This window comes from Armigeres subalbatus, chromosome 2 (assembly GCF_024139115.2).
Source record: "Armigeres subalbatus isolate Guangzhou_Male chromosome 2, GZ_Asu_2, whole genome shotgun sequence".
Lineage (NCBI taxonomy): Eukaryota > Metazoa > Arthropoda > Insecta > Diptera > Culicidae > Armigeres > Armigeres subalbatus.
In genome coordinates this window covers 55,274,071-55,300,777 of record NC_085140.1, presented here as the reverse complement: position 1 = coordinate 55,300,777, position 26,707 = coordinate 55,274,071, and the positions used below count along the sequence as shown (strand labels likewise).

At 38.7% G+C, this 26,707-nt stretch overlaps 1 protein-coding gene across 5 annotated transcripts in view; it reads right to left on the bottom strand.

Moving 5' to 3' along the window:
- Positions 1-26,707, bottom strand: part of LOC134208669 (RNA-binding protein Musashi homolog Rbp6) — a 1,173,986-nt gene that overhangs the window by 275,291 nt on the left and 871,988 nt on the right. For all 5 annotated transcript variants that reach the window (XM_062684446.1, XM_062684445.1, XM_062684448.1 and 2 more), the window contains one exon: positions 19,358-19,406. In XM_062684446.1, coding sequence (XP_062540430.1) covers positions 19,358-19,406 — 49 coding nt within the window. The remainder of the gene's footprint in view (positions 1-19,357; positions 19,407-26,707) is intronic.

Below are 26,707 nucleotides of genomic sequence, written 5' to 3'. Positions count from 1 at the left end.
TCTCACTTTATATGTCTTACTCCTCACTTCTCCATTAATATTGATCGTTTCACACCGTTCGGCCGAATGGCATTTTCGGTCGTATGGTTCATTCCCTAAGTAGCACATTGTAAACATATTTGGTTGTAGCAACATAAACGCGACCGAATTCGGTCACATATGAGTTGCGGCAATTAACTTGCAAAATGTGTGCTACTCGGGTCCGGTCAAATAATCTACTCAGTCAGATGACCTGCTCGGCCAAACCAAATAATATTTTATCCCGTACGATCAGTTCAATACAAAATTTTCAAAACGACTTATCTGCTTTTGTAAACAAAGAGTCAAACGACGATTTGACGAATCTGATAGCTCTCCCACGCAAACCAACACCACCAATAGGTAGGTGAAGGTTTCCGTTGTTGATGGTGCTTGTTTGCGTGGGAAAGCTATTAGATTCGTCAAATCGTCGTTTGAATCTTTGTTTACAAAAGCAGATAAGTCGTTTTGAAAATTTTGTCTTGAGTTCACCCGAACGTTATCCTTAGCCGCAATTCCGTTTCGGCCAAATGACATTCGGCCAGATTTGTTTCAGCCTAATGGCTTGTTTGGCCAAATGGTATATTCGGTCAAACAACTTTCGAGCAAATGGCCGTTCCCCATTAGTACTTGTTTGGAGGGCCCAAAAGCACCATCTCTGGATCAAGCTGAAGCAATTTGAAATTCCTACGGGAAATTCTTTTTAGGCAGTGGGGCGTACCACTCATGGGTACCACTCATGACGATCATTAACCAAATTGGGAGTTATTGAAATTGTATCTCCTGGTAAATCTGGTCCAGAACAGTGGGTTCTGGACATGGTTAAAGGGGCAACAAACTGTTACAACCACTATCAACGGACCTCGTATCTACTTTCTGAACTACATTGCTGGTAGTGACATTCTATTTTACGATATGAACAATACACGATAGCCGTCCTTTTACGAACAACATGCATTTCTGATGTCCATATGCAATTAGATTGCAAATAAAAACGAGCGATTAGAGTGAATATGTGAATTGAATTGCAATCATTATTGCTTTCCTACATAACCGTGCTAGTTAAGCTTTTCTTTGTTTGGTAACGACAACACCTGAAATGAATTCCGAACGTTGTTAACTATTCCATTTTTAATTGCAGCTCGGCAATTTAGGTAAGCTTTAATAATACATAAATTCACGAATATATTATTATATAGTTACAATTAGGTGACAAATGTAAGTTGGGATAATCGTTGCTCTTCTATTAGTAAATATAAACGAATTGGTGTTTGATTAGATTCTAGTGTTATTCCGATTCTGAGTTCGTACGATGCCTATCGCACTATGTATTGCCAGGGATGGGAAACTGAATTCGTAAGGAACTCAAATCTGTGTGATCCTGATTATAAAGTCGACTGAGTAAACTCTATTCTTAGGTTGAATTGACTCTAGGAAACGCAATGATCCAACACTTAGTGTCTATCCATGTCCCAACAAGCAAATAAGAAAAAAAGCCAAGAGCAGATTCTGAAAAGTTCAAAACTACATTTTGAGAACTCTACTTCTATGTACGTTGTTATTCACTAACCAATATGGTAACCTATCGGAGAGTGAGCAACGAAACATCATCATCATATTAAGTCTTAATAATTAAAAATTGTTATTTTGGGCTTCTGAAATGTTGATCTTAAAGCTTGAAATTCGGATTTTAGTGAACATCATTATAGAATCGAATTTTGATTTAGTTTTCTAATATTACTTAAACCGTTTAGCTCATTTCATCACGAATTTACGAAAGCTCTTGCAACAGTCAACATTGTATAGACAAAATCAATTTTTCAACAACTTGCACATGCATGCGATCCGTGACCCGACATGCATTCGATCGAAAATGCATTAAAATGTCGCGGCAAATCTCACCCCATAGGTCCGCCTATCAGACACCGTGATATTCCTTCACACATTACCAGCAAACAGTGCGCGATTGCATACTCCAAAAACTCTGTTTGGTCGATGAATCATGCATTTTCTGCAACAGACAGAATTGGCCCGGCTTCCATTAAATATCTGCTTCAGAATGTTTGCCGTCGCTGTTTCGGATTTTGAGGGGTTCATCACAAATAATGGAATCGTAGATAAAGTCCACCAATGGTCAAAGATGTTTGACTAAGATAAGATCGACGAAAATCTTAGAACCTGTGCACCAAACCTTAGACATTTATAATTCGTAGTTCGTGGTAGGTCCCTCGTATAGATGATGGTTAGAATATAAACATCCCATAATAAACTGAATTTTACTTTTTCGATTTTGGTGTAATACCTAATTGTTAGAAAAAATAGTTCTTTGAATGATTTTTAAAATTTTATGTTGTTTTCTTTCATATTTTCAAAATGCTCATTCATGGATAATTTCTAACTTATTTATAGACGCTCATTTGCCCACTCACCGATAAATATCAGTCCATTCTGCACGAAGACTTGCAAAACACACGTTTCGTCTAACAATTTGCTCTGTCCCACCGCGCCCCACTTCACGCCGTACCACACATCTTCCGGTTTCCCACTTTCGGAAAATTGTGTTGTTCACTGTTTGTATGTTTTATTTTTTCGACACTCACTCACTGCATTTCGCTACGCTCTGAGTCGCTGACTAGGAGCAGACGGCTTTTGCCACCTCTTCTTGTTTCATTGGCTGTCAGGAACCGCGTTCCCCCTCAAATTTCATAGCACACCGTCACACAGCAGCAGTAGCAGAACCGCACGGCATAACTTCTCGATAAATTCATTTTTATTTATTTATTTTATTTCAATCATTTCGCGTTTTCGCGATTTGAAATTGGTGACCTTACTATGCTTTCACCAGAAGAGTATTGAAGTCGTTTGAAAAGCTTGAATTCAAACATTATAATCATCGATTTAACACTATCATAAGTTAAAATTTGAACCAAATTTGATCAAATTCTATTCCTACTGGGTGAACCTAGTTTGTGTTCTCAAACAACTAATTTGTTAAAGAAAATTATAATCGAAGTAACTTATTAGCTGGTTGGTCTGTTTATTGTTCACTTTTGTAAAAAAATATTTATGAAAGAAAGGCCTCGTTATTCTAATGGGTGACTTTATGACGCTTCGTATTTTTTTCCCCATTGGACGGCTGACGTTTCTAAGCTTTCGTTTGCGCGTTCTGATTTTTTTTATCACTGATTCCACCAGAGAGAGAACTTGAACATTTTGTTATGTTTTCAGATTTGCTGGTTTTATTTCGACACGATTGCTGCCTCCCCCGCCATTGCCACTGGAAGAAGTGGGTGTGTACGATTTTCAATTCATTTATTTGAATTTGTGGGCGCAATGAATGCGATGCGAAAAAAATATTGCTGCACTGAATGTTTGCATTTCCGGTGGCTTTCGGAGGGAAATATTTTACAAAACGGTGCACATGTAACCATTTTATGGGCTCGGATCCAACCGAATGAAAATAGCATCATTCGAGAATAATGGAATTTAGCGAATGTTATAAATTTGAAACAAATCTAACCGAATGAAGAGGATTACCCTTAATTGAATTAGGGCCATCAGTGTAATCCGGATGGGGAAATATTGGAAAACCTCCATTTGATTGGGGAACATTTGAATTTCCCATCAGATTCGAATTGATGAAATCCCATAAGAATGAACGTCAAGAAAGGCACCGGCAGATGCGAACAAGCCTTCGGGCACAGCAAGCTTAACGAGACATCCACATCCACAAGCGCTGTGGGATCAGGCATCGAAATGTCAATAAACATATTCCCACATATCAATCATGAGCGCTTAAAAGGGTGTAACCGGGTTCCTTCCACGGTATGAAAATTTGCAAACATGCCAAAAAACTAATATCAGTTTTTAGAAAGTGACCCTACTGTTGATTTATTTAGTATGTGTAAAGAGTAAGGTCAATGACTGGATATGTTGAACTGAAGCACCGGTTACGCCCTTTTGAAAAATATAAAGTTTGTTTTGTACCCATCGGGTGGCAACAGTGATGCAGTCAATAAATTGTATCCCCTTGTGACACGATTGAGACAATATTGCTATCGTGTTTCTCTCGTCGATTTTTCCCGGGCTTGCCTCATAGAATGAAGATTAGAAAAAAAACAAAACATCTTCAAGACAAAGCAGGTGTGGCCTCTTCCCTGTCCCCGCACTGTCAATGCAACATACCTACTTCCGATAGTTGATTGAACGACGAAAACACATCCTTGCGGCAGTCCCAGTCGTTGGTAGCAGAAATGAGAACATTCATGTTGGAAGAGGGAATCCCCTCAAGATTTTCCATTTATCCGGCTGTTGTATGCAAATTAGACGCCCAAAGCTGCTGTTGTCAATTCCATTTGTTTGCTAGTGGTTCAGTTGTGTAATATTGATAGAATCCAATGGATTTATGGAGGGAAAATTGTAATTATTTTTTGGTAGGCTTTTAAATAAACTATTGTTTTATCACGATCTTATTGTTTTTCAGTTTCGCAAAAACAACTGTAGAACAACTTGATGACTTCATTGCTGGCTCAGTTATTTCCGTGGAGACGCTGGGTAGTTCATAAAAAAATACAAAATGATCGTAATTCGAGGTGTGCGCCAGTCATATCATCGGTGGCAGCGGCATGGCGGTCACTTTTGTCTCGGCGGCAGCGGTGACGTAAACCAGTGTATATATAAGGGAAAGTCGATAGCAAATACAATCGTCACTAAAATTAAATTGCAACAATCTACGATTACTGACAAAATTTTGGCATTTTTAACGGTAGGGGAAGAGGCCCCAAAACGCCCCCCCCCATGCAAAACGACGCTTTTTGTGTTTTCCCTCATATTTACCGTCATTAATATGTCCGTAACAAAACTAGATCTAAAATTATGTAGGATAGGCGAAGAAAGTTTCAAAATAGTGCATGGGAAGGTCGGAAAAACCGAAAATTTCCACATTTTGAAGAAACATCTAACATTTTGGCGAGGCAAAACGCCCTAGTGGCAATAGCTTGAGCTTGAGCTTGATTGACTGCTCGTAGTTGCTACTCCATTATGACCAGATCAGCTGTTCTTGCACAGGGAACCAACAGATGTTTGCTTGGGACTAGCACACATCTTCAATGTACAAGTACTGGTGATAGGGATGAATCGATACAAGTAAATACGAGTAAATACTCGATACTTTTGATTCGATACCAAGTACTTTTGGAATCGATACTTTTATACCGATACCAAGTAAGTATCGAATTGAAGTAATTGAATCAATTGAGTACTCAATTCAAAATCTATTAAATATTATAAACTTAAATAGAAACACTCATATTTTTTCGTAAGAATCTTTTGAATGCTAGTATTTAAATCGAATAAATACGTTCAAGTATTTATTTTTTGCTACGAACATTATTTTAAGCTTTTAGTGGAATGTATTTACTTGTCATAAGACGAGTTTGTACTATTCCATTTAATTCAACTACTTTATTGTACCTAAGTCGAGTCAAGTACGAGACACTGAAGACGGCCCTACTGTTGAGGTCGAAATACGTATCTGTCAAAGGTACAATAAAGTAGTGGAATTAAATGAAATAGTACTCGTCTTATGACAAGTATTTTTTGCTGCTTAACACTTATTTGTGACCGATCCTTCCCGATATCTTGGGTAATATTGGATCTGCACTAATATTTGCAGCTGTTTTCTAATTATTCAGAATTTTACGTCTATATGAACATAAATTAAAAAATACGGCAACTATAAATTCAATGATTTAAATAACAATTCGCTTACATCTAAAATGTGTTCGCTTTTCACACACTAACGAGATAAATTAATTATAAAATCGATGGACAAATAGTAATGGAAAGTGCTTAAACCTTCCACTATTCAGTGTTTCATCCAATATAAATTATGAATGACTACTTGTGAATGACAGAATAAATTTATTTCGAATTGATGAGTACTCATATGATACAAGTAGGTATCGATACTTTTAATTCGATACTTTAGTGGTATCGATACTTTTATTCGATACTACTTGAAAGTAAAAGTATCGATACCTTAGTGGTATCGTTTCATCCCTAACTGGTGATCTCATTTGTTAGGTCATACTGGCGCCTGCCACGTCAGAATGCAAGTCAATGTAGGGAAGGGGGAGGAAATGATGATGCAATCACTCGCCCACTCCAAGCCGAATATACCTCTGCACTTGCCACGAGTTCATGCGGAATTTGTTGGAATTTCTAGGTTAGGTTGGAGAGGCAGAGGTCCGTCTTGGTTAACGAGCTGCCAATGTGATAGATAGGAGAAGGTAACTGATGGAATTTCTAATTGGATGTAGGAAACGAGCTCTATTAGTTCATTTCCAATTCTAGCAGATTACTGTTAGAATACTCAAGTTGAAGGTATAGGAATAGTAATGGAAACGGTATGGAAGTCCATTTCCAGTTCTAGCGATTGCTAGAACATGAGAAATAAAGAGAAAGATACAAAGTAGGAGGAATGGAACGGACCTGGGATTGAACCCACGACCTCCTGCGTATGAGGCAGAAGCAGTAGCCATATGACTACCAAGCCCGCAAAACGCCCTAGTGGCGATAACCTACAAAGTACTTGCGTCTCCACGGACTATCCATACTAGAATGCTGATTCGCCGACGCGTGGTACTTTGTTCCCTAGGAGCCGCCAGCTGAAAGGCGTTTTGCCTCATGAGTTTTCCGGCAACAAAATATCACCACTTGTTTTGAAATGTGAATATTATCAATATGATTGAGATTTTTGACAATTTTTGAATGGCATCAACTAGCTATCTTGTTTAACTGATGCATAATGTAAAAATACCCATGAATAGCGTTACAAATAAGACAATAGAGCAGTGTTTGCTTAGCTAGGGCATATTGCCGTCCCTTCTCCTACGCCACTCTGCTGAATCTGTCGCTGGGACGGTGTAATTTCGCATGCAGTTTAATTTTGTAAAATCTACATTCGAAACGCAGTATTTGGAAGATTAAAAGGAATTTGAAAGAACTCTTGGGCCTGTTTTCGTATCCGCATATCCCGAAAACGTTTGGATGGATTTTCTTCATTCCTTCAGCAGACATATTCGTTATAGTTTAAGACTTAACCTGTCGGTTTTCCTCACGCAAAAATCAAGTGTTGAGTAAATCGTGATAAACTGAAATTATAATTCGTATAATCGATTAATATTTAGATATTTTTCAAACTTGATGTGAATGCCAATTTAGATTAAGGTACCGCTATTATCAGTAAAAAGGTGGGAGTATACTGATTTTGACCATGCATCTTTACTAAAGTTCAAACATATTTTTGCTTCTTCTTATAAGATCCAAATATATTTTCATCCAGAGATCTTATTACCATTGCGTTTACAATTTCGAAATCTCACCATCACACAGAAGTTAAATCAATCAAAGTGCTCAGCAGATCCACCAAATTCGTATCCGCCCTATTCTTTATCGATGAGCACTCTGGAGCATGTATTTGCATGTCAACTTCGAAACCAGCCTAAAGATGATTGAGTTCCGTTTTTATAATTGACTCCATAGACTTCATCTCCAAAGTGGAATAGGTGGGACATCTAAATGCAAATTAGTACCACCATTAGTACCATTAGTACCATTAGTACCTTCCGACCATAAATCATTAGTACTATGTATTAACAAGAATAGTGAAAACTACAGCACAGTGTGGTTAACCTTACTATGTAACACATTACTAAATGTGCTGAAAATATTTTCACATGGTATTCTGAAAAACTCATCGGAAAAATTAAACACAATTTCAAGTGAAGAATTCAACATTTAAACAAGAATATCCAAGTGAAAGTAAAAAAAATCTAATGGAAATTCAGGTACAACAAAAATAAAAAAAAAACGAAAGAACTTTTCTTGAAAACTTGGAAGAATTTGAAAAAAATCAAAAGAATAAGGTACCATTTAAAACTATTTTCAACTAGTAGACCCGGCAGACGTTGTACTGCATAGTGGGCAAGAATGCGCGTTGTGAACTACCCATGCGAATTTCACGGTTTTCTCATTTTTCACATGAGAAAATATCCTATAAACCCGTTGGATATCATAAAGAACAGATTTGCAGAAAGAATAGAAAAATCCATGTTATGCGGAAACAAACACAGACCAATTTTTTTTCATATGTAAGAAGATAATAATAAGGGGGCTGAGGATAATATGGACACCCTAAGGAATCGCGTCACTTTCACATGGAAAACGTTGTATTATTGGGGACCTAATAAACCACTCACATGAATCTGAAATTGAAGAACTACGATGGCTTGAAGTCAATTAAGTGAAAAACAAGCAAATTTTGTGATTTTTATGACAATGAAAATCAAGATGAGAAGAGATCGAAGTGTGCTTTGATTGCGAACGGTAGATTGATTTTTCACAGTTGTTTATAATTCTCTCAAAATTTGGTGTAAAAAGGAAGAAATTTGAAGTGAGTGAGTGAGAGTGAGAGTGTGAGATTCAAAGTGAATTTCTAAGAGAGCAATTAGTGACGAGCGACGGTTGGACGATTATTCGAGGTGTCCGCTGTAGTGAGAACTTGCATGCCTTTCTATCCTAGCGCAGGAAAGTAAAGACAACTTGGCTTGGCGGTTTGGCGTTCGGAGCAGTGATGTCTACTCTTCCACATTTTCCATGTTTCGTCCAGAAAACTACTAAAACATTTTTCAAGGATAGCGGTCAACGGTTTTCATCAGGCCTCAACTATGATTTGGTGAATTCAAACTAATATCGTTGTACATTGTCTCTCATTTTTTTTGTTAATTGGTTTAATCACCGTTACTCAGTATGGAGTTGTTTTGTTGATTTTTCTCGGTGAACAAAAACTAAACACAATTATTTCTGCGTGACGTTTCGGTCTACTACAAGAGAAGCTACTATATAAAGATTGAACAGAAAAAAAGAGCACATGGAGGATAAAGAAGTACGCCAGGAAGAACATCCTGAAGACGATCATCAAGGCTGAAAAATTGCATCTAATATTCAACGAAAAGCCAAATGTCACGTGATTGAATGGGTGAAGCGCGTCACAAGTCCGATAGCTGATAATCATTTCCAACAACGCTGGACCATTAGGTAATTCCAACTCACTTCATTACGGAAATCTGTGAGGGACATTTGTGTTGCTGTGAGAAGCACAAATAAACGGTGCTGGAAACTACATACAATTCGAGGAGCACTGGTAATGTAGGGATAGTACCCGTAAGTGAAATCTAAATATGGTAAGTTTTTGAACATTATTCATGTTAATCTCTTTTTCAACTAAGTTGTGAGAAGAAAAATGAATTCATTATACAGGTATCGATTGTCGGAAATTTGGCGGAATGAATTTTTCCGTAAAACCGGATTTTCAATCGCAATCCATTACTTCATATATTATTTGAAGAATGACGATTTGTACGTCATACGTATATGCTGCCTTTCCATGTTGCAATATTCCGAATGCATTTTTTTACAGATGACCATTTGCTGTAGAAAGTAATCGAAGACGTCTCGGCCCTGTGTGTGGAAACGGAGAAGGGGGCTTCCAGCCTACTATTCAAGGCAAGTACCCATGCATCAAGAGCTTTTCCATCTCTCAACCACTCGAGTAATTCTTGTTGGGACCGGGCCACTATTTGCACGAGGTTCTTAAAAATGCCCAAATTTATATTCATTCGAAAGCTTTCGGAGAGTATATTAGGGATCCGAGTAAAATTCTTTAGAAAGATGAACCCCTAGTTAGTTATACACGAAATTATTTAATGGACCCTCGATTTTTGTCAATTCTTGACTCACCAAAATTGTCATAACACCAACATTTCTCAACCGATCATAGAGATCAGCATATCGTTAGAAAGAGAAAGAGTGTCTCCTCAATTTTCAATAATAAAAATAGAGGCAGTTATATTGAATTCAGCCGCCATTTTGGATTTCTTTTTGAAAACTATTTTCCGCCTGTTCGGCAACCACCGATTTTGAATAGTAATAGATCGATAGAAAGCTTGGCTTATATTGTGCATTGTGCCCAAAAATCTTGGGTGCATGTTTTTTCTATCAAAAGTTATGTACGATTTACCAAATTATTTTTTGAAGGCCCATCTGACCAACGAACATTTATTTTTATGGTTAAAATTATACTACGACGTCAGTTCCTTTATTTCATACACTGTTCTAAGACAAATAAGTTTCAAAAATGAAAAGCATATCTATAACAGTATTTTATTTGAAGGGCTCAAATGTTTTGAGCATAACAGAGCCGTATTCAAATTATTGCATTAATTTTTTCAAGAATTTTGGTATTGGTAAATCGTACATAACTTTTGATAGAAAAAACATACATCTGAGATTTTTGGACACAATGCACAATATACCCAAGTAAAATTCTAGGTTTTTTTAACGGTCATGAAAAGCATGAATTGCTTTTCAAGATCTTTTAGAAACCATCATAAAATTCGAATGTTACTAGGGTAAGCTAAGCTTTCCATCGATATTAATATTATTAATATTCAATATCGGTGGTTGCGAACCTGGCGAAAAAATAGTTTTCAAAAATCCAAGATGGCGGCAAAATTCAATATGGCTGCTTCTATTTTTATTATTGTAAATTGAGGATACACTCTTCCTCTTTCCAACGATATGCTGATCTCTAAGATCGGTTGAGTGTTATGACAGTTTTGGTGAGTCAAAAATTGACAAAAATCGAGAGGTCAATAAACGTGATTTCGTGTATAACTATCGAGGGGTCTATATTTCTGAATAATTTAACTCGGACCCTTAATGTACTCGCCAAAAGCTTTCGAATGAATATAAATTAAGGAATTTTTGAGAATCTCGTGCAAATAGTGGCCCGGTCTCAGCGAGAATTACTCACCTGTGGATTTCAGCGAAACAGCAGCGTCCTGCTGTTGAAAATGTGGTTTCTGATGAACGTCAATTGGTAATCAACTTTTTCTTGCTGCTGCGGATGCTCCCTATGACATCATTGTTCTCACTGAGACATGGCTCGACGACCGCATCCTTTCAACGCAACTGTTTGGCAGCAAATACACTGTTTTTTGCACCGATCGCAACTCAATAAGCAGCACCAAGGCACGGGGTGGAGGAGTTTCCATTGCCGTCTCATCGCGCTTGAAAAGCTGCTTAGATTCTACGCCCGTCTGTAAGCAGTTATGGGTACGGATTAAAACATCCAACAGGAATGTTAGCATTGGAGTAATCTACCTGCCACCTGAAAGTAGAGCAACTGCAACTGACATCAGCCACCACGTTGCTTCAATTAATGCTATTGTGTCAAATTTGTGCATATCAGACATTGCAATTGTTCTATCTACAATCAATCTAGTTTAGTTTGTCTTCCACTAATCGGTTATCAGCAATCAAACCTATCGGTTCACATCTCAATTTTGGTTGACGGATTCAGCATGAATCCTATATTTTGTTTTAGTCACTGACAGCATAGCGGAGGGAAGCATGGTTCGTAATGCTGTGGACCCGACTGATCGATTTAGACTTGCATCATCCAGCTCTCGAAGTAAGCGTCCCAATACCACTACCATGCGAATTTGAAGATGTCGTTGACACGCAAAGTTAGGACTTCCGTCGCGCAGATTACACGTTACTTTACGAGGCAATATCCAGCATTGAATGGCGCCCTCTAGCGTTAGCTGCCAATGTGGATGATATAGTAGATTATTTTAACGACATGGTGAATCACATGCTAGATGTGTCCCTCTTCGTCGACCTACTCCGGAGCCTGCATGGTCTAATACCCGTTTGCGACAGCTGAAACGCAGAAGATCACAGGCTTTGTTATGCTATTGCCGTTGTCATTGTCTGGGTTTGACACGTTTCCTCTACAAACGATACGTAACTCGTACGCAGAATAATCTTCGAAGGAATCCAAAGCAATTTTGGGCATTTGTCAATTCCAAAAGGAAAGAGAATGGACTGCCAGTGGAGATGCATTTTAAGGGTATGAGTACCAGCTCAATGCAAGGAAAATGTAACTTTTTCGCGGATCTCTTTGGAGCAACCTTTAATAATTCTATTGCCTCAGACCATCAAATCATTGCAGCAACTGCCAACACTACCAGAGATGTGATCGAACTCTGCCCATTCGAAATTTCAGCAGCTGTTGTTGAAAACGCTATACGCAAATAAAATCTTCAGCCCCTAGAAAGGATAGGCCAAGTACAAAGTTTGTGCTTTAGGAAAATGTGACTTTTTCGTGGATCTCTTTGGAGCAACCTTTAATAATTCTATTGCCACAGACAGTCAAATCATTGCAGCAACTGCCAACACTACCAGAGATGTGATCGAACTCTGCCCATTCGAAATTTCAGCAGCTGTTGTTGAAAACGCTATACGCAAATAAAATCTTCAGCCCTTAGAAAGGGTAAGCCAAGTACAAGGTTTGTGCGTTAAGCTTGACAGTGGGCTCACATTGCGAGCACATTATTGTGATGTTATTTCTGTTATTTCTACATCTTTAAAATATCTGCAGAGTTGCATGCGGTCGGAGTCAAGTGTTGTATCCAGGATGCCTTTATTTTATTGCCAATGTGCCCAAGTCAGCCATCTTGGATTTTGGATTTTTGTATAAAATTTATGCTCGTTCGTTTACGTTTTGTACTGAAAATTAAAGCCCCAGGCCCCCCCTTGCTGGTAATTCCAATCTACTAACGAAGTCGTTTAACCAATACATACGAAAGGGCCTTGGTTGTATCCTGGTGTCCTTTTCACGCTTATTGGATTACCAGAATTGAAGCAATACAGAAAAAAAATCGTTCGGTATGCCCTTCGCTTTCTTCCGTGGAAGGACCCTGCCAATTTGCCACCTCACGGGGAACGCTGTCAACTTCTCGGATTAGACGTTCAAACGCGCAAGCGGTATTCGTTGCAAAATTGCTGAAATGAGAAATTTATGCCCCGACTGTTCGCGCCGACATCAACATCTACGCTCCGGAGAGGATACTACGACGTCGGGATTTCCTTCATCTTGGAGCACGAAGTGTAGAATATAGACAACATGATCCTGTTAGATATATGTGCAATACTTTTAATGTAGTCTTTTAGCTGTTTGATTTTAATAGTTCGACGGAGGTTTTTTTTTATGACGGATTATGCTCAAAATTGGCCTAAGCAAAAACGCCCTGCCAATAATAGAACAAAACCTGCCAAAGCCGTCTTTCCCCCTACGTTTTCTTTGTTATTCCTTGTCAAAATTTTAAATGTTCATTAAAACCACAAATGGGTCAGATGAAAAATAAATCAAATAAAAAAATCAACAAATAATTAGTCATATTATTTTATCTTCACACATATTTGTTGTTTCAAAATGTCATACGATATTTCCCCTTTATTATTGAGTAATAAGGTTTGGAATATAAACTGCATCACGACAGGAAGAGTGTCTGGATGTGAAACGAAAAATGCATTGTTCCCAGTCTAAATTAGATGTGTGATATGTTTATGTTTAACTATTTTCATGGTGTTATCACAGAGAAACAGACGTCTCACTCAACACTTGTTCCATCGTTCACCTTTTCAACGGAAAATTCAATTTTTTGTAGGTGGTCGATCGGCAACCGATGGCGCTTCCATCGATTTTGCTTGTGTTTGACGTTTGCACCCTACCGCCATCTGGTTTCCTTTTGTCCAATCACAGTGCATTTAGCATTGGGCGATTTTGTTACCGTGACGATGATTTTGATTGCATTTTGTTCTAAGTGAGACGTCTGTTTCTCTGTGGTGTTATTATTATTATTTTTTCTTTAACCATGAGATGAAAGTCTCGTTAATAAAAACACGAAGAAAGGCATTTAAACTGACTTTTCTCAAAGTTGAAAGATCTTGTGACAATTATTTGTAAATTTAGACAATGTATCGAATAGTGATAGGAGAACGACATATTTTCTAAGAACAGATTCCCTTCTCAACACAAGTTCAAAACCAAGAGAAACTATATGACTTTGCCAATATTTCTCCGTAGCACTTAGTGTTTCATTGGGATTTAAATTAAATTTCATTATATTTTTATGTTTTATTATTTTATCTCGTTTCAGAGAGCGAGTAATGGCGCTCTAGCATAGGCATCGGCCAGGACATATGGGGAAAATACCTGTGTTCCATCCTTGGAAGATTGGTCAGCAAGGAGTGACACTAATCTCTTAGCAATATCACTCCCAACGTCACATTTTCATACACCTATTGTATGTGAAACGGTTGGTACGGCTGTCCCCGTTTCTTCCTTTTGTGAATTCTAAACTATTCGTCGATACGCATTACTGAATAATCTGATTACCGATGAATTATAATTATCTCCCAATTTAATATTTGGGTCATATTTAATATATGCTGCTAATATTAATGCTGACAAGAAAATGCTCGAAAATAGAACCGACATTTCCAGGATGTTCTTCAATACTGGCTGTGTATGTGCTAAGACAAGATAAGACAAGATATAGTACGACGTAGCTTGGATCATACTGGGGGCCTGCATTTTTTGTGCAAAATCAATTATTTAGTTTCTAAAATGTTTTGCAGCCATGTTTGTTTTAGTGGCAATGTTTAATAATTGAGTTAATACGTGAGCCGTGGAAATTCGAATGAATTTTGCATGGAAATTTGGATGAATTTTCCGTAAAAATTTAGACGATTTTTCCTTGGAATATGGAATGAATTGCTCGGATGAATTTTCAATAGAAATTCGGATGGATTTCTGATGGAATTTTGGATGATTTTTCTTGGAAATTCGAATGAATTTTACACCGAAATTCGAATGTGTTGGTCGTGGAAATTCGGTTGAATTTTCCATAGAAATTCGGATGAGTTTTCTGTGGAAATTTGAGTTAATTTTCAGTTAAAAGTCGGATGCATTTTCTTTGAAATTTCCGTGGGAACTCTTATGAGTTTCTCGTGGACATTCGTATGAACTTTCAGTAAAAATCACATTATTTTCCATGAAAATTCGAATAATTTTTCCGTGGAAATTCGAATGCATATTCTGTGGGGAATCGGATGAAATTTACGTGGGAATAAGGATGAATTTTCCATGGAAATTCTAATGAGTTTTTCGTGGAAATTCAGAAGATTATTTTTATTATTTTATTATCGTATGAATTTCCTATGGATGGTTTCGGATGAGTATTCCGTGGATGTTTTTGCCTTTATCGTATACTAAGTATACGAAAGGCTATACGATCACTCCAAAACCAAACTTTTGATAGAAGGCTCGGAGACCCATAGTGTAATATACCAATCGACTCAGCTCGACGAATTGAGGTGATGTCTGTTTGTGTGTATGTATGTATGTGTGTGTGTATGTGTGTATGTGTACAAAATGTTGTAGACACACTTTTTGGAACTTAGCATTGGCCAAATCACTCGCAACAAGTTCCATTCGACTGAGAATCCTGTCCCATTGTTTGCTATTGAAAATTGGCCAAATTGGACTATGGGATCAAAAGTTATGGCCAAGATACTATTTTCTATGTTCAAAACACGCTAAAAAGCACTCACTCATATTTTTTATTTATTTTTTTTTGCACGAGAAAGGCACCAACACCGCTAGGTGGATTAATCAGGGTTTTCCGTGAAAATGTGGATGAATTTTTCTTTTTATTTTGGATGAACTTTCCATGGACACTCAGTTTTTTTTAACGAGAAATTTTTTTAGGATGAATTTTCCATGGAAATTCGAGTGAATTTTCCGTGGAAATTTAGATAATTTTTACTTGAAAACTCGTATCGAATTTCCGTGAAAACTCGGATGATTTTTTTCCTAATTTTGACGAGTTTCCTGTGGATGGCTTTGGATGAAATTTCCGTCGAGATTTTCTGTGGAAATTCGAATGAATTTTCCTTGAAAACTCTGATGAACTTTCCTTGGAAATTTGGACAAATTTCGTGTAAATGGTTTCGGATGAATTTTCCGTGGAAATGGGACGAATTTTCCTTGGAGTTTCTTTAAAAATTCGATTTTGATCCGTGTGTGGTCAGTAAGTAAATGAATCAGTGCGTTATTGAACGCGTTTTATATAGGATGCGAAACATCTTCAAGATCTGGGTTAGCCGAACTACTTTGGGCGGTTCGTAAGTGAATTTTAAATTATATTTTTTTAACTTTTAATTATACATTTTTATAGTAGAAACTCGGATGAGTCGGATGAGAAATGAATGAATTCTTAAAGATGAATGTCTAGTAATATTTCGGATGACTTTTCCGTGGATATTAGGATGAATTCTTGTAGAGTGTCGTGGAAATTCGGATGGATTTTTGGATAATTTTCTCTGGCGGATTTCGATTGTTTTTCCTGATTTTTTTTTCGATTTTTATTTCCGAAAAATTTCTGTAGAGTTTCTTGAAGAAATTCGATTGGTTTTCTCGTGGAAAAACGGATGAATTCTGCGTGGTAACACGAATGAGTTTCTCTTGGTTTTAGGAAGAACTGCCCGCGGAAATTCAGATGATTTTCCCCTGTAAACTTGGATGAATTCCAAGTGGAAATTGGAATTGATTTCTTGTGGAAATTGGGATGATTTTTTTGTGGAATTCCGGAAGAAATATCTTTGGAAATACGGAGGAGTCTTTCGTTGATATTCGAAGGAATTTTCTGTTGTAGTTGCTTTCTGTTTTGTTTTCAGAATAGCTTGCGTTCATGCCAATGTGTAGTCCGGAGTATACGTAGCACTGTTGCATTTGAAGGAGTTTAGTTATGGCAGTTGCATGCTGGACTTGGTCTGGGTAAAGTCTTCAATCTTCATAAACTGCGAAGTCTTTGAATTGAAAGTGGCAACTTTTCTGCCAACTCCGCATTAAGGCAGAGTCGAAAATATATTCAAGAGACCGGAGATGATTCCTACAAAGCTATCATATAGACAAGGATAAAGTTCTTCATTACTTCGATAGTTGTAAAGGTTGTAATATCCAACTCGTAGAGGAATCAATTGTCATCAATGACTTGGGTAACCTCAACTGGATCTTCCAGGTACTGGACTGATGAGAGCGTGAAGTCAATACCATGTTGATGAAGCGGGTTACCCAGTTTATTTTAGCCATGAGGAATTATTATATTCAATATTTTGATACCTTCCGGTATAAATGTTTGAGCTAATTGCATGCATCAATATTATTTGTCTTTTCCAACAAGTCAACATAAGTATACCCTTCTTCTAAATACTCCTGAAGTTGGCATAAGAACCAAAAGCTGAGGCAACAAATCAATTATATTCATCGACCTTCCTGATATTTGCCTTCTTATTCTGCCAAACACTATTTCACAGACTTCTAAATAAATCATATTTTCCCTTCCAAACCCTTTCCACTGATTAACGAAAGAGACCTTTGTCACGCCTTGTCACCCAGTAATTCACCTGATCTGGAACGTCTCCTCCAACAGAACGCTCAGACGCCATCATCTAACTAGCAGTCGCCATCGAACGGCTTCCCTTAGTGAAAGCAACCAACCTTCGGAATTTCATTCACATCAACCCGGCCATCCGTCCATCTAGCAACATCCATCAATCCGTCCATCAATCAATTTGTTCATACTCGATCCAAAGCTCGCCACTGACTCACGTCGTTCTATTGGTAGAATTTGGCTCGCAAATTATGTAACGCTTAGTCGTCCATTTGCGACCGTGACTCTTTCAACGAACGTTACGAAATTTACGGAATAATCCTCGGAAGCCCGTCCTCCAACGAGCCGTTTGAACCCCGGGTAAGAGACTGTTTCGCATGCATTTGAAAAACCATCCACTGTATCGGTTTTAAATTCACATCCAAAATTGAAATTGAAATTCACATTTCTTCAGTACTCTGGATGATGACGCAATTGACTGTGTTGATCGGGGGATGTGCCACAGACAAATAGACAGTCTTAATTTTGTTTACCTCCAAGTGCACAATTTGTGTCGGTAATGATAATGATTTTTCAATGCGATTCAAAATGTTAGCACTAAAATAGCAACGTCTGTTTTATTGTTGCAAATGTGATATATTTTTTGTAAGCGAAAAACGTCTTCTCAAGCTCTCATTTCGTCTGGCTGCCTTTTGATTAAGATTGACACTTTCAGATTGCACGCGAGTCGAATGTCCTCATCTGCAGCGATGGATAATCATCGACCAGCAGACAGATAGAATGACATCCATCTTCCGAGAAGTGGGAAAGTACAAGTCAAAGCAATTTCACGACTCACAAAAAACATCAGCAACGGCGTTTTTGCAAAGGTTGAACGTGCTGCTGATGAGCGACTCTGCATGATGACAGAAATTCCTATCGGGCGCAGTCGAAATTAGAATCCGAACCAATTGGACCGGAATCGAATGAAGTGGTCGCATAAAGTGCCCAAAGTCCCTATCTTAATGCACCATCATCAATTGTGTTTCGTGAATGTAAAATGTGAATAATCTACTCCTCCCCGGCCAGCTCAACCCCATTTTGGGTTGAAAAACCGGACAACTGGTATGCATTTCTGGGTCCAGTTGGTCGTCGGTAAGCCCAAAAAACCACCACACCACCGGTCCCGTCCCTCCGTGTTGTGGCGATGTTTGTCCGGAAAGTTAGTCCCTCTGTAAATGGGGCTACCGACACAAATACCGTCCCCTTTTTCCACTGGTGTGCCTCTTTCATTCTCTTCCTCTCAAGTGAATACGTCTGGCATCGGCATCGTTTAAGGTAGGTAATGATAGTCTAATCTAAATAAAATCTCCAATTTAGGAATTAATATATTATTCCTATTGTGTTTGTGTATGTGGTGGGCTGCGGTTGGGAAAGTTTCCACACAGTCGTGTATGTAACGTGGTAGGACCTATCTAAGCAGTACACAGTCAGTGTTTTGGTAGACTAAACAGTTGGTCCAATAATGGTTTTGTTCAAATAAAGTACATGGATTCAAGTGTTTGGGATTTAAGGAGTGGTTGGAGATGAGAATATGTGAAGGGGAATTGTTTATGAATTTCAGCAGAATATGGACGAGAAGTTTAGCCCTCTGGGGATAGTGCTAGATAAAAGTTAGCATTCGTTCCAGCGCATAGTAATGGAAGTTCACGTCATTGCAAGTAATATTTTGAATATGCTTTGAATGTAGCGATCAACCATTTAATCCCGATGTCAACCTTTCAATACCTGTACGTGACTGATGACGAACCGGGGTCGCATAACTAGCAAACCGTGCTAAGTCCTCAAACAAACAACAAGCAGGATATTCCTTTCATCGTTGCACGAATTAGGTTGACATCAAACTTCCCCTCGAGGGGAGCAGAAAATCTTCCAATTACCCCCCATTCCATCCCCAATCTACCAAAGTTCAGAGTAGGAAAAGCCACACTCACCTCTGTGTCGGTTGGTTTGTTTGTCGAACATCAGCATAGCGTCCTCAATCTGCAAAGAAAAGGCAAGAAAAGAACCCGGTTAAACAAACAGTAGAACCACAACTTATCCGCTGCTAAACAGTAACTGCTTCGATACCGGCAGCTATGCAAGAACATGGGGGTCAACGGTCGAAGTGTACGGAGATGTTTGTGTTGATTCTTTACTTGTCGGACAACGACGGAAACAAGGACCGCTCCTCTTTCAGTCGTATCGGAGCGCCACCGGAGCGAATCAACACAAAACAAGGAGACGTCCAGTGCAGGTAGGGATTCCATAAATTTTCCAGATCTTGAACTTTTTTTTTGCCCTACCCCGGAGACCGGGATGGGATGCGGGTTCCGATGGCTGATGGTGGAAATAAAACAAAACGCTTGTGCTGAGATTTTGCCGAGTTTTCGTCGTCGGCCAAAGTGCTGCTGGTCAGCGTGTAACATTTTTGAGCAGGAACTACTTTAGTGGGTTCCTTCGCTGAAGTCAAGAACGGGAAACTTTTCGCATTGTGCACAGAGTGGTCAGAGGTCGTACAAAGTTTAGATGTTTTTGGACTTCTTAATTTTGGTTTACAGATTATTGGTCCGTTATACGTCAGCATCTTATGTCTTGAAATAATACTCAAAGTCTATAGTAGCTCAACGGAATCGAACAAATCGTATCTGAACTATCAATTCCTGAGTATTCTGTCGAAAGAATAAATGGAACCCACTCCCATTCATATACACAATAAGGCAGATATCACAGCCTTTGAAGAACAAAGTGATTGCACTAAAATGTTTTTTGTCTCGAGCTGCAAGCTCTTATAGCCGCAGAACCTCTCGAAGGCCCGCCACTGTGAACCAGTAACAAAGAACGAAACGAGTGGAAAACGAAGTCAGCAATCCCGTTTCAAGCTTGCCCGAATGCAATAGTTCTGACATATTCTCGCTTCTTTATTGCCAAGTTCGGGATTATGAACTTAAAGACCCACTCCCACACTCAGACCAGACCAGTGGATGCAGCAGCAGCAGCCAGCATCTCCCGCACTGGACCCAAGTGTAGCAATGTAAACCGTACATTAATTTCAATCCGCGCCACGGGACTTCCAGCGGAAAATAATGGAGAAATTTCGATTTTCTATGATGAATCTGCGGGGCTGCTGGACCCTTTGCCGTCTCATAAAAAGTGCAGAGATGGAAAGCAACTTCAGCACAATTCTCCCTGGTAGCAACGGCAGCTGCCGGTTCTACTTCAACGACTGACTGGCTGGAGAAGCATCCCCGTTCCTCCTCACCCCAGCAACCTATTCACCCATCAGTGTTCAAGTGGCGCTGGCGCTTTCTCCCGATGCACTTGAGTTTTATTACGAGTTTGCTGATCTCAACCATATTTTCACGACTGCTTCCCCTTCGCTCCAGAACGAGCTCCACCGCGCACACACCGCCATATCTGAGACAACTTGTCTAGCTCTCGCCGCTGCTGAACGCAAACGGGGTGCAGTCTACTGAGGCTGTCTACTTGCCGCTTGTTATATTCTGCTCTGCTTGCTTAATGCACCGCGATAGATGAGTGTTATTTCATTCGTTGGCTGCCGCCGCCACGCACCCTGCAGCCCGGTCCACCCAGGACCCACATCCCCAGGACGAAATGAAGCTCTCGACGGGGCGACTCCACGATGAAAGTGTATGAATAAGTTTCTACCCGGCTGCGGTTAAACTGAATGAGCTGGAATAAAGTTTTACGATCTGCTTAAATCTTTGGACCCTTGCGCGCGCGTTTGTAGTTCTTTGCTGTGAGTTTTTTTTTCTTTCCTCTCTGCGTCGACCCACTCAAATGGCGCGGCAGTGGCAAATTGAGATCTTTGGGTGGGATTGGTGTATGAAGGGAAAGCGAATATCAAGTGAATTTTCCATTGACTGACGGTGGCCGGTTGGAAATGGAATTAAAAGCATTTCGTTCTGAATTGGGGCCTTGGGATGGGACGATGGGCAATGGTGGCCTTGAAAGGGTTATCGAATTAAATCGATTTGGAAGCCTGATGGAAGATTTACGGTTTGGAAGTTGGGAGGCGGAGGGCAATATTTACCTAGGACCGCTTTACATTCGAATTTATCTTTGAGATCGACGTTACTTTTAGCGGGGTATGTACTGCTGTGGACTGCATTCATATTTCAATTCATTTTATGAGGTTTCGTGATCCACCGATAGGTAAAAATATGAACAAATTGAAAATTCTATAGATATTACAAATAGTGATTACAAAAATTATTCGGCTCAAAGCCACTAGACAGAGAGCTGTTTGGCCGAAACAAACCATTATAGGCTGAAACCCATCTGGCCGGAAGTCATTTGTCGTTTGGCAGAAAGGACCATTTGGCCGGACCGGTCGGGTAAAATTACTGAAATTTCGTTTAGAGTCAAAGAGCCGTAAATGTCGTACGCCGAACAAGTCATATGTCCGAAAATGTAGTTTGGCGAAACAAATGATATGACCAAGAAAAACATTCGACCGAACAGGTCATTTAACAGAATAGACCAGAGTTTCACTCCTCTTTCATTATTCCTCACTTCCACTTCTAGCTTCTTACAGTGACGTCACAGACAACTCACTTGCCTTTTCTCACTTCTTAATTATCTCTTTTAGCTTTTCACTCTACATTATCTTACTTTAACTTCTCACTGTGAAAAGTGTGAAGTAATGAATGATACACGGCGAAAATATCCTGAGGAATCAATAACGTGCGCTTTTCAAATTTTTGATACTCTTCTGATGCAATGAACATGATATAAATAAGTACCATGAAACGCATTTTATGATTGGAATTCATGAACGTATGGCTTACATAAGACCATCTCACATGATTGAGCAAGTTTTGCCATGAAAACCCTAATTGTTCTGCAAACGTCATTTACTGTCGTATTACCCGTTCGGTTTACATTTTTGTGACATTTGGCCAAATGGCAGTTCGTCAAAAGGACGTTTCATCGAAAGAAAATTTTGATTAATGAGCTTTTTGTACACACCAAAAAATTATGAATATTACAAGTGACGTATGTGAATAAAATGACACAAAACCACATGACATAAACTGAATCGCATATTTTTCAATGTTAGATGATTTAAAATTACATGTCATGGAACCCAAACACAGCACCCGATGCGACGCACCTAACGCTCTAGCAGTCGATGACTTGATGCAGTGAAATACTTGTTCAGTGTAAATCGTGGAACATGCTTTACTTCGATCCCCTCTATTTTAAGAGATAAAGATAGCTGAGTGGTAACGTGTTGGGCTCTCACTCAGCGGGCTTATGTTCGATTCTCGTTCTAATCCTTCAATTTTTTTTGTCAATAAAGTTGTGATGTAAAATTAAAGTATCATCTAATTTTCCGTCAAAAGTGACGCTCGTATATGTCGTTGTCGCAGCACCTAAAACTACATGATTATTTTTAGGTGTGTAGATAGTGAATTGCAATATCTTTTTTATAGTTTTCTCTTTCTTCCACTAAATATGCCTGCTTTCAGTTAATAATCACACAATAAGTAACTCGTTCAGTATAAAATTCGACGTCATTCAACGAAATATCGTTCGACTAAACTAAAGGCCCGTCGACCAAATGGTATAGATTTTTTCGGCCATATGACATGTTTGACCAAGCTATTATTTCGACCTCACTCGTTAGGCTAAATGACATTTACGGCCAAAAAAACCGTTTTGACAACCGACCATATCGCCCAAACGACATTTACGGCCAAATAACATTTACGACCCTATGACCCGAACGGACTTAACATTTTCGGCCATGAAGCCTATTTGGCTAAACGTCTTCTCCGGCTAAACATCTTATTTGAATAACTAATTCTCGGCCAATCGCGTTTGTAAATAATGTAAACTAATAATATCCATGAATCTGTTTGTGTGACGACTGTTTCTTTTGTATTTTGGTGAAAAACGGCTACTCAGTCTCAATCTCCATTAAAAAGCGTGCGCTTCTCTGGGATAACTGCCAGTAATTGACTGTTCTGTTAAGTAGAAAATGCAGATTTGCCATTCAAGAGGGTACGTTACACTTATTTGAAGTAAGAAATTTATTAAATTTTAAAGTTCTCTTTTGGTTGCGGTGGTTCCTGAATCCTTAAACAAACCTGATTTTGAGATGGTCAGTTTAAAGTTATAAACAGTTTTTACCTCAAATTATTCGGGTAACCTTAAAACTGAATTAATTTTTTTTGTGACACACACACACACCATCAAAGTAGGCCTAATGCGAACCGCAACTGATAGTCACATAATTCGTAATCAAAGTAATCGGGCAGTGTGTCGACAATCACTTGTAGTGAACTGTCAGTGGCATAAGATGTTCCTGGTGGTTCCCGCTTGCCAATAGCCAGAATACACTCCAGATGTTTAATGTGAGTAAGCTCACTAATGCTAATATTCCTCTAAATTCGAGCCGAGTCTTTCCAGTCATCGGTCTTTAGTCGTCCTGGTCATGTAAAAGGGGTCCGCGACGTTAGGCATAGGCATAAGGACGTTAGGCATAAGTACGTTAGGCATAATGGACGTTAGGCGCAACGGACGTTAGGCATAATGGGCCAAACACAATTGATACGTTTGCGTGCGTTTTGACAGTTTTCCCATGGAAAAACTGTTAAAACGCACGCAAACGTACCAATTGTGTTTGACCCATAATTGACGTTTGGCATAATTCTGCCTTCTTTATGTCACGGGCTGTTCTTTGGGTCATTTTATGCCTAACGTCCATTATGCCTAACGTACTTCTGCCTAACGTACTTATGCCTAACGGTGTATACCCATGTGAAAGAATCCGGAAATGGGGGCAGCACTTCGAATTTTTAAACAATTCTTTCTGTGTCCAATTGAGTTTTTTAATTTTGCAAAACATGTTCGTTTTTTTCAGTAGTGTTTTTTACCGAGAAAGGCTCCATCACCACAAGGTGGATTAATCTGTATTTAAATCGTTCAATAGAACACCTTTTTCTGTGCTATGACTTATATTTTTCACACGCGTACGCCCAAAATTTGATGTTTAAAATCCACTTTTCAAGAGATGTCCGGTCACTGACGGGTAGCGGTGGAACTGTCGGAATATTGACCTCGACAACGGCAACCTTCCCACTGAAGTATTGCCTGGACGAGCCACCAGTTGGCTCGGTAGGGGATGTGGACTGTATCTATGCCCTTCGGCTGAAGAGCCTCCAAGTTTGTTCGATAGTGACTTATGAAAATTATTTAATAACCTTTGTCCAGAATTAAAAAAGGGATTTTGGGTGACTAACTTTAGGACTAACTACGTATGATTTTGGAGAATTGAGCTTCCGAAATTCGTCGTCGTACAAGTACTTCACTCATTCTGTCTATTCTACATTCTAATTCTATCCTTGCTAATTAGGCAACTTCTACCCGACAGCTTATGCCGAATAGATTATCCATCTCTATGCTTTCACGAAAACTGGGACGTTACAAATTCGTTAGTATTAACGAGTACTAAGCAACCATATTTTCCGATCATCGCAGTTGTGTCTATCCTGTCGTAGATCATCAGCCTTCCTGGTACTGCATAAGAATTGTACCCCATTTGGTATAATGGTCGTTTGGCATAATTCCGTGATTAACTTATCATATACATAAAAAATCACGAAAATAAAGATTCCCTTGCTTTAAACCAAACAAATGCCTCAATTGAGAGAAGGGGTCATGTCCTCTTTTTCGTTCTGCCGGGCAAATGGACTATTCAAAAGAAGGGATCATACCTACACTTGCTTTAAACCGAGCAAATGCCTAAATTGAATGAAGCAACCATATTGACTTTCACTTTCTGTTGGGCAAATGCATCCCTCAAAGAAGGGATCTTATCTCTTTTCGCCTAGTACTTTGAAAATGCTTGAATAAAAAGAAGGGGTCCTATCCTCCCTTACTTTCTGCCCGGCAAATATATTCTTTGAAAGATTGGATCATATTTGCCCCTCCTCACTTGGTTTCTACCGGGCAAATGCATCCTTCAAAAGAAGGGATTATATCTCTTCTTCCCACAAATCAAACAAATGCCTGAATTAAAAGAAGGAGTCATATCCCAAGTAACAATTTCAATGCTTGTTAGATTTATTCAATTCTTATAGCGGATTTATAACAGCAGTCACCATGACCAGTTGTTATGTTCTATTGGCGTTCTTATTGCTATCAATAAACCTCTCATAAAGCTGCTGAAAAAGCTTCTAACGTCAAATGCTGATTGATCTTATGGGCAGCTTTACGGCTATGACTGAGAGCGTAATAAGTCATATTTTCAAAGCTCGTTCAAAGCCAAAATTTTTGGCCGTAATGTGGTCGAATGAATAACCACAATAAGAATATTTGCATTGTAAAGAGTTTATTACGGTGCTCGTCGAGAGCAAGATTTTTCTGTTCAATATGCATGATGGCCATATTGAAAATAGAAAAGCATTTCCAAATCAGTGAAATTCATGACTGAAATTCACTTCTAGACAATATTTACGCCGCATAAATAACTTTTTAGGCAATTGGTTAGAATTTCAAATATACTGGTGACGGAAATCAATGGAATAAATGGATATTTAGAATATCGATGTTATAATTATGTACAGTGTATTGCCCAGAACTACATAATTTTGTCAGCGCCTAGTGCTCAATTTCATTTTTTTTACTAGGTTTCACAATAAAACTGAACGCGTAGCTCATTTCAATAAATATATACCGAAGAAAAAACCTTAGTTTAAAAATATAGTTTGTTGTTTTCATTTTCATCTACAACCCTTTTTGCTTTTATTATTCTGTGATGTTTTTTTTCTCTTTTTCAAAGCAACTTTTTTAACAGTTGCCGCAGCCAAATTCCCTTTTTTGCGGGTGGCTTGAAAAGGGTTTCCAAATACTCTTATAATACGTTTATAATGGTTATCAAGGGTGGGCCACTTGGTCATATCTTACTCTTATAGTGGTCATCAGAAGGTTGTCGTGTGGTCGTGGGTTTTATTGTGAGTTCTTATAATTTGATCTTGAAAACCATTCCAAAAGAGGAATAAAACTTAAAATGTTACTTGGGATCTTCTCGTGCCGTCTGCCGGGAAAATAGATCGTTCGAAAGAAGGGATCACATCTACAATAGTCTTAAATCGAGCAAATGCCTGAATTGAATGAAGGAACCACATCGATTTTTCACTTTTCACTTCATTTCATTCACTTTCACTTTTTGTTGGACAAATGCATTCCTTGAAAGAAGGAATCATATCTTTCCTTGCCTTAAAGCGAGCTAATGCCCGAATTGAAAGAAGGAATCACATCCTCTTTTGTCTTCT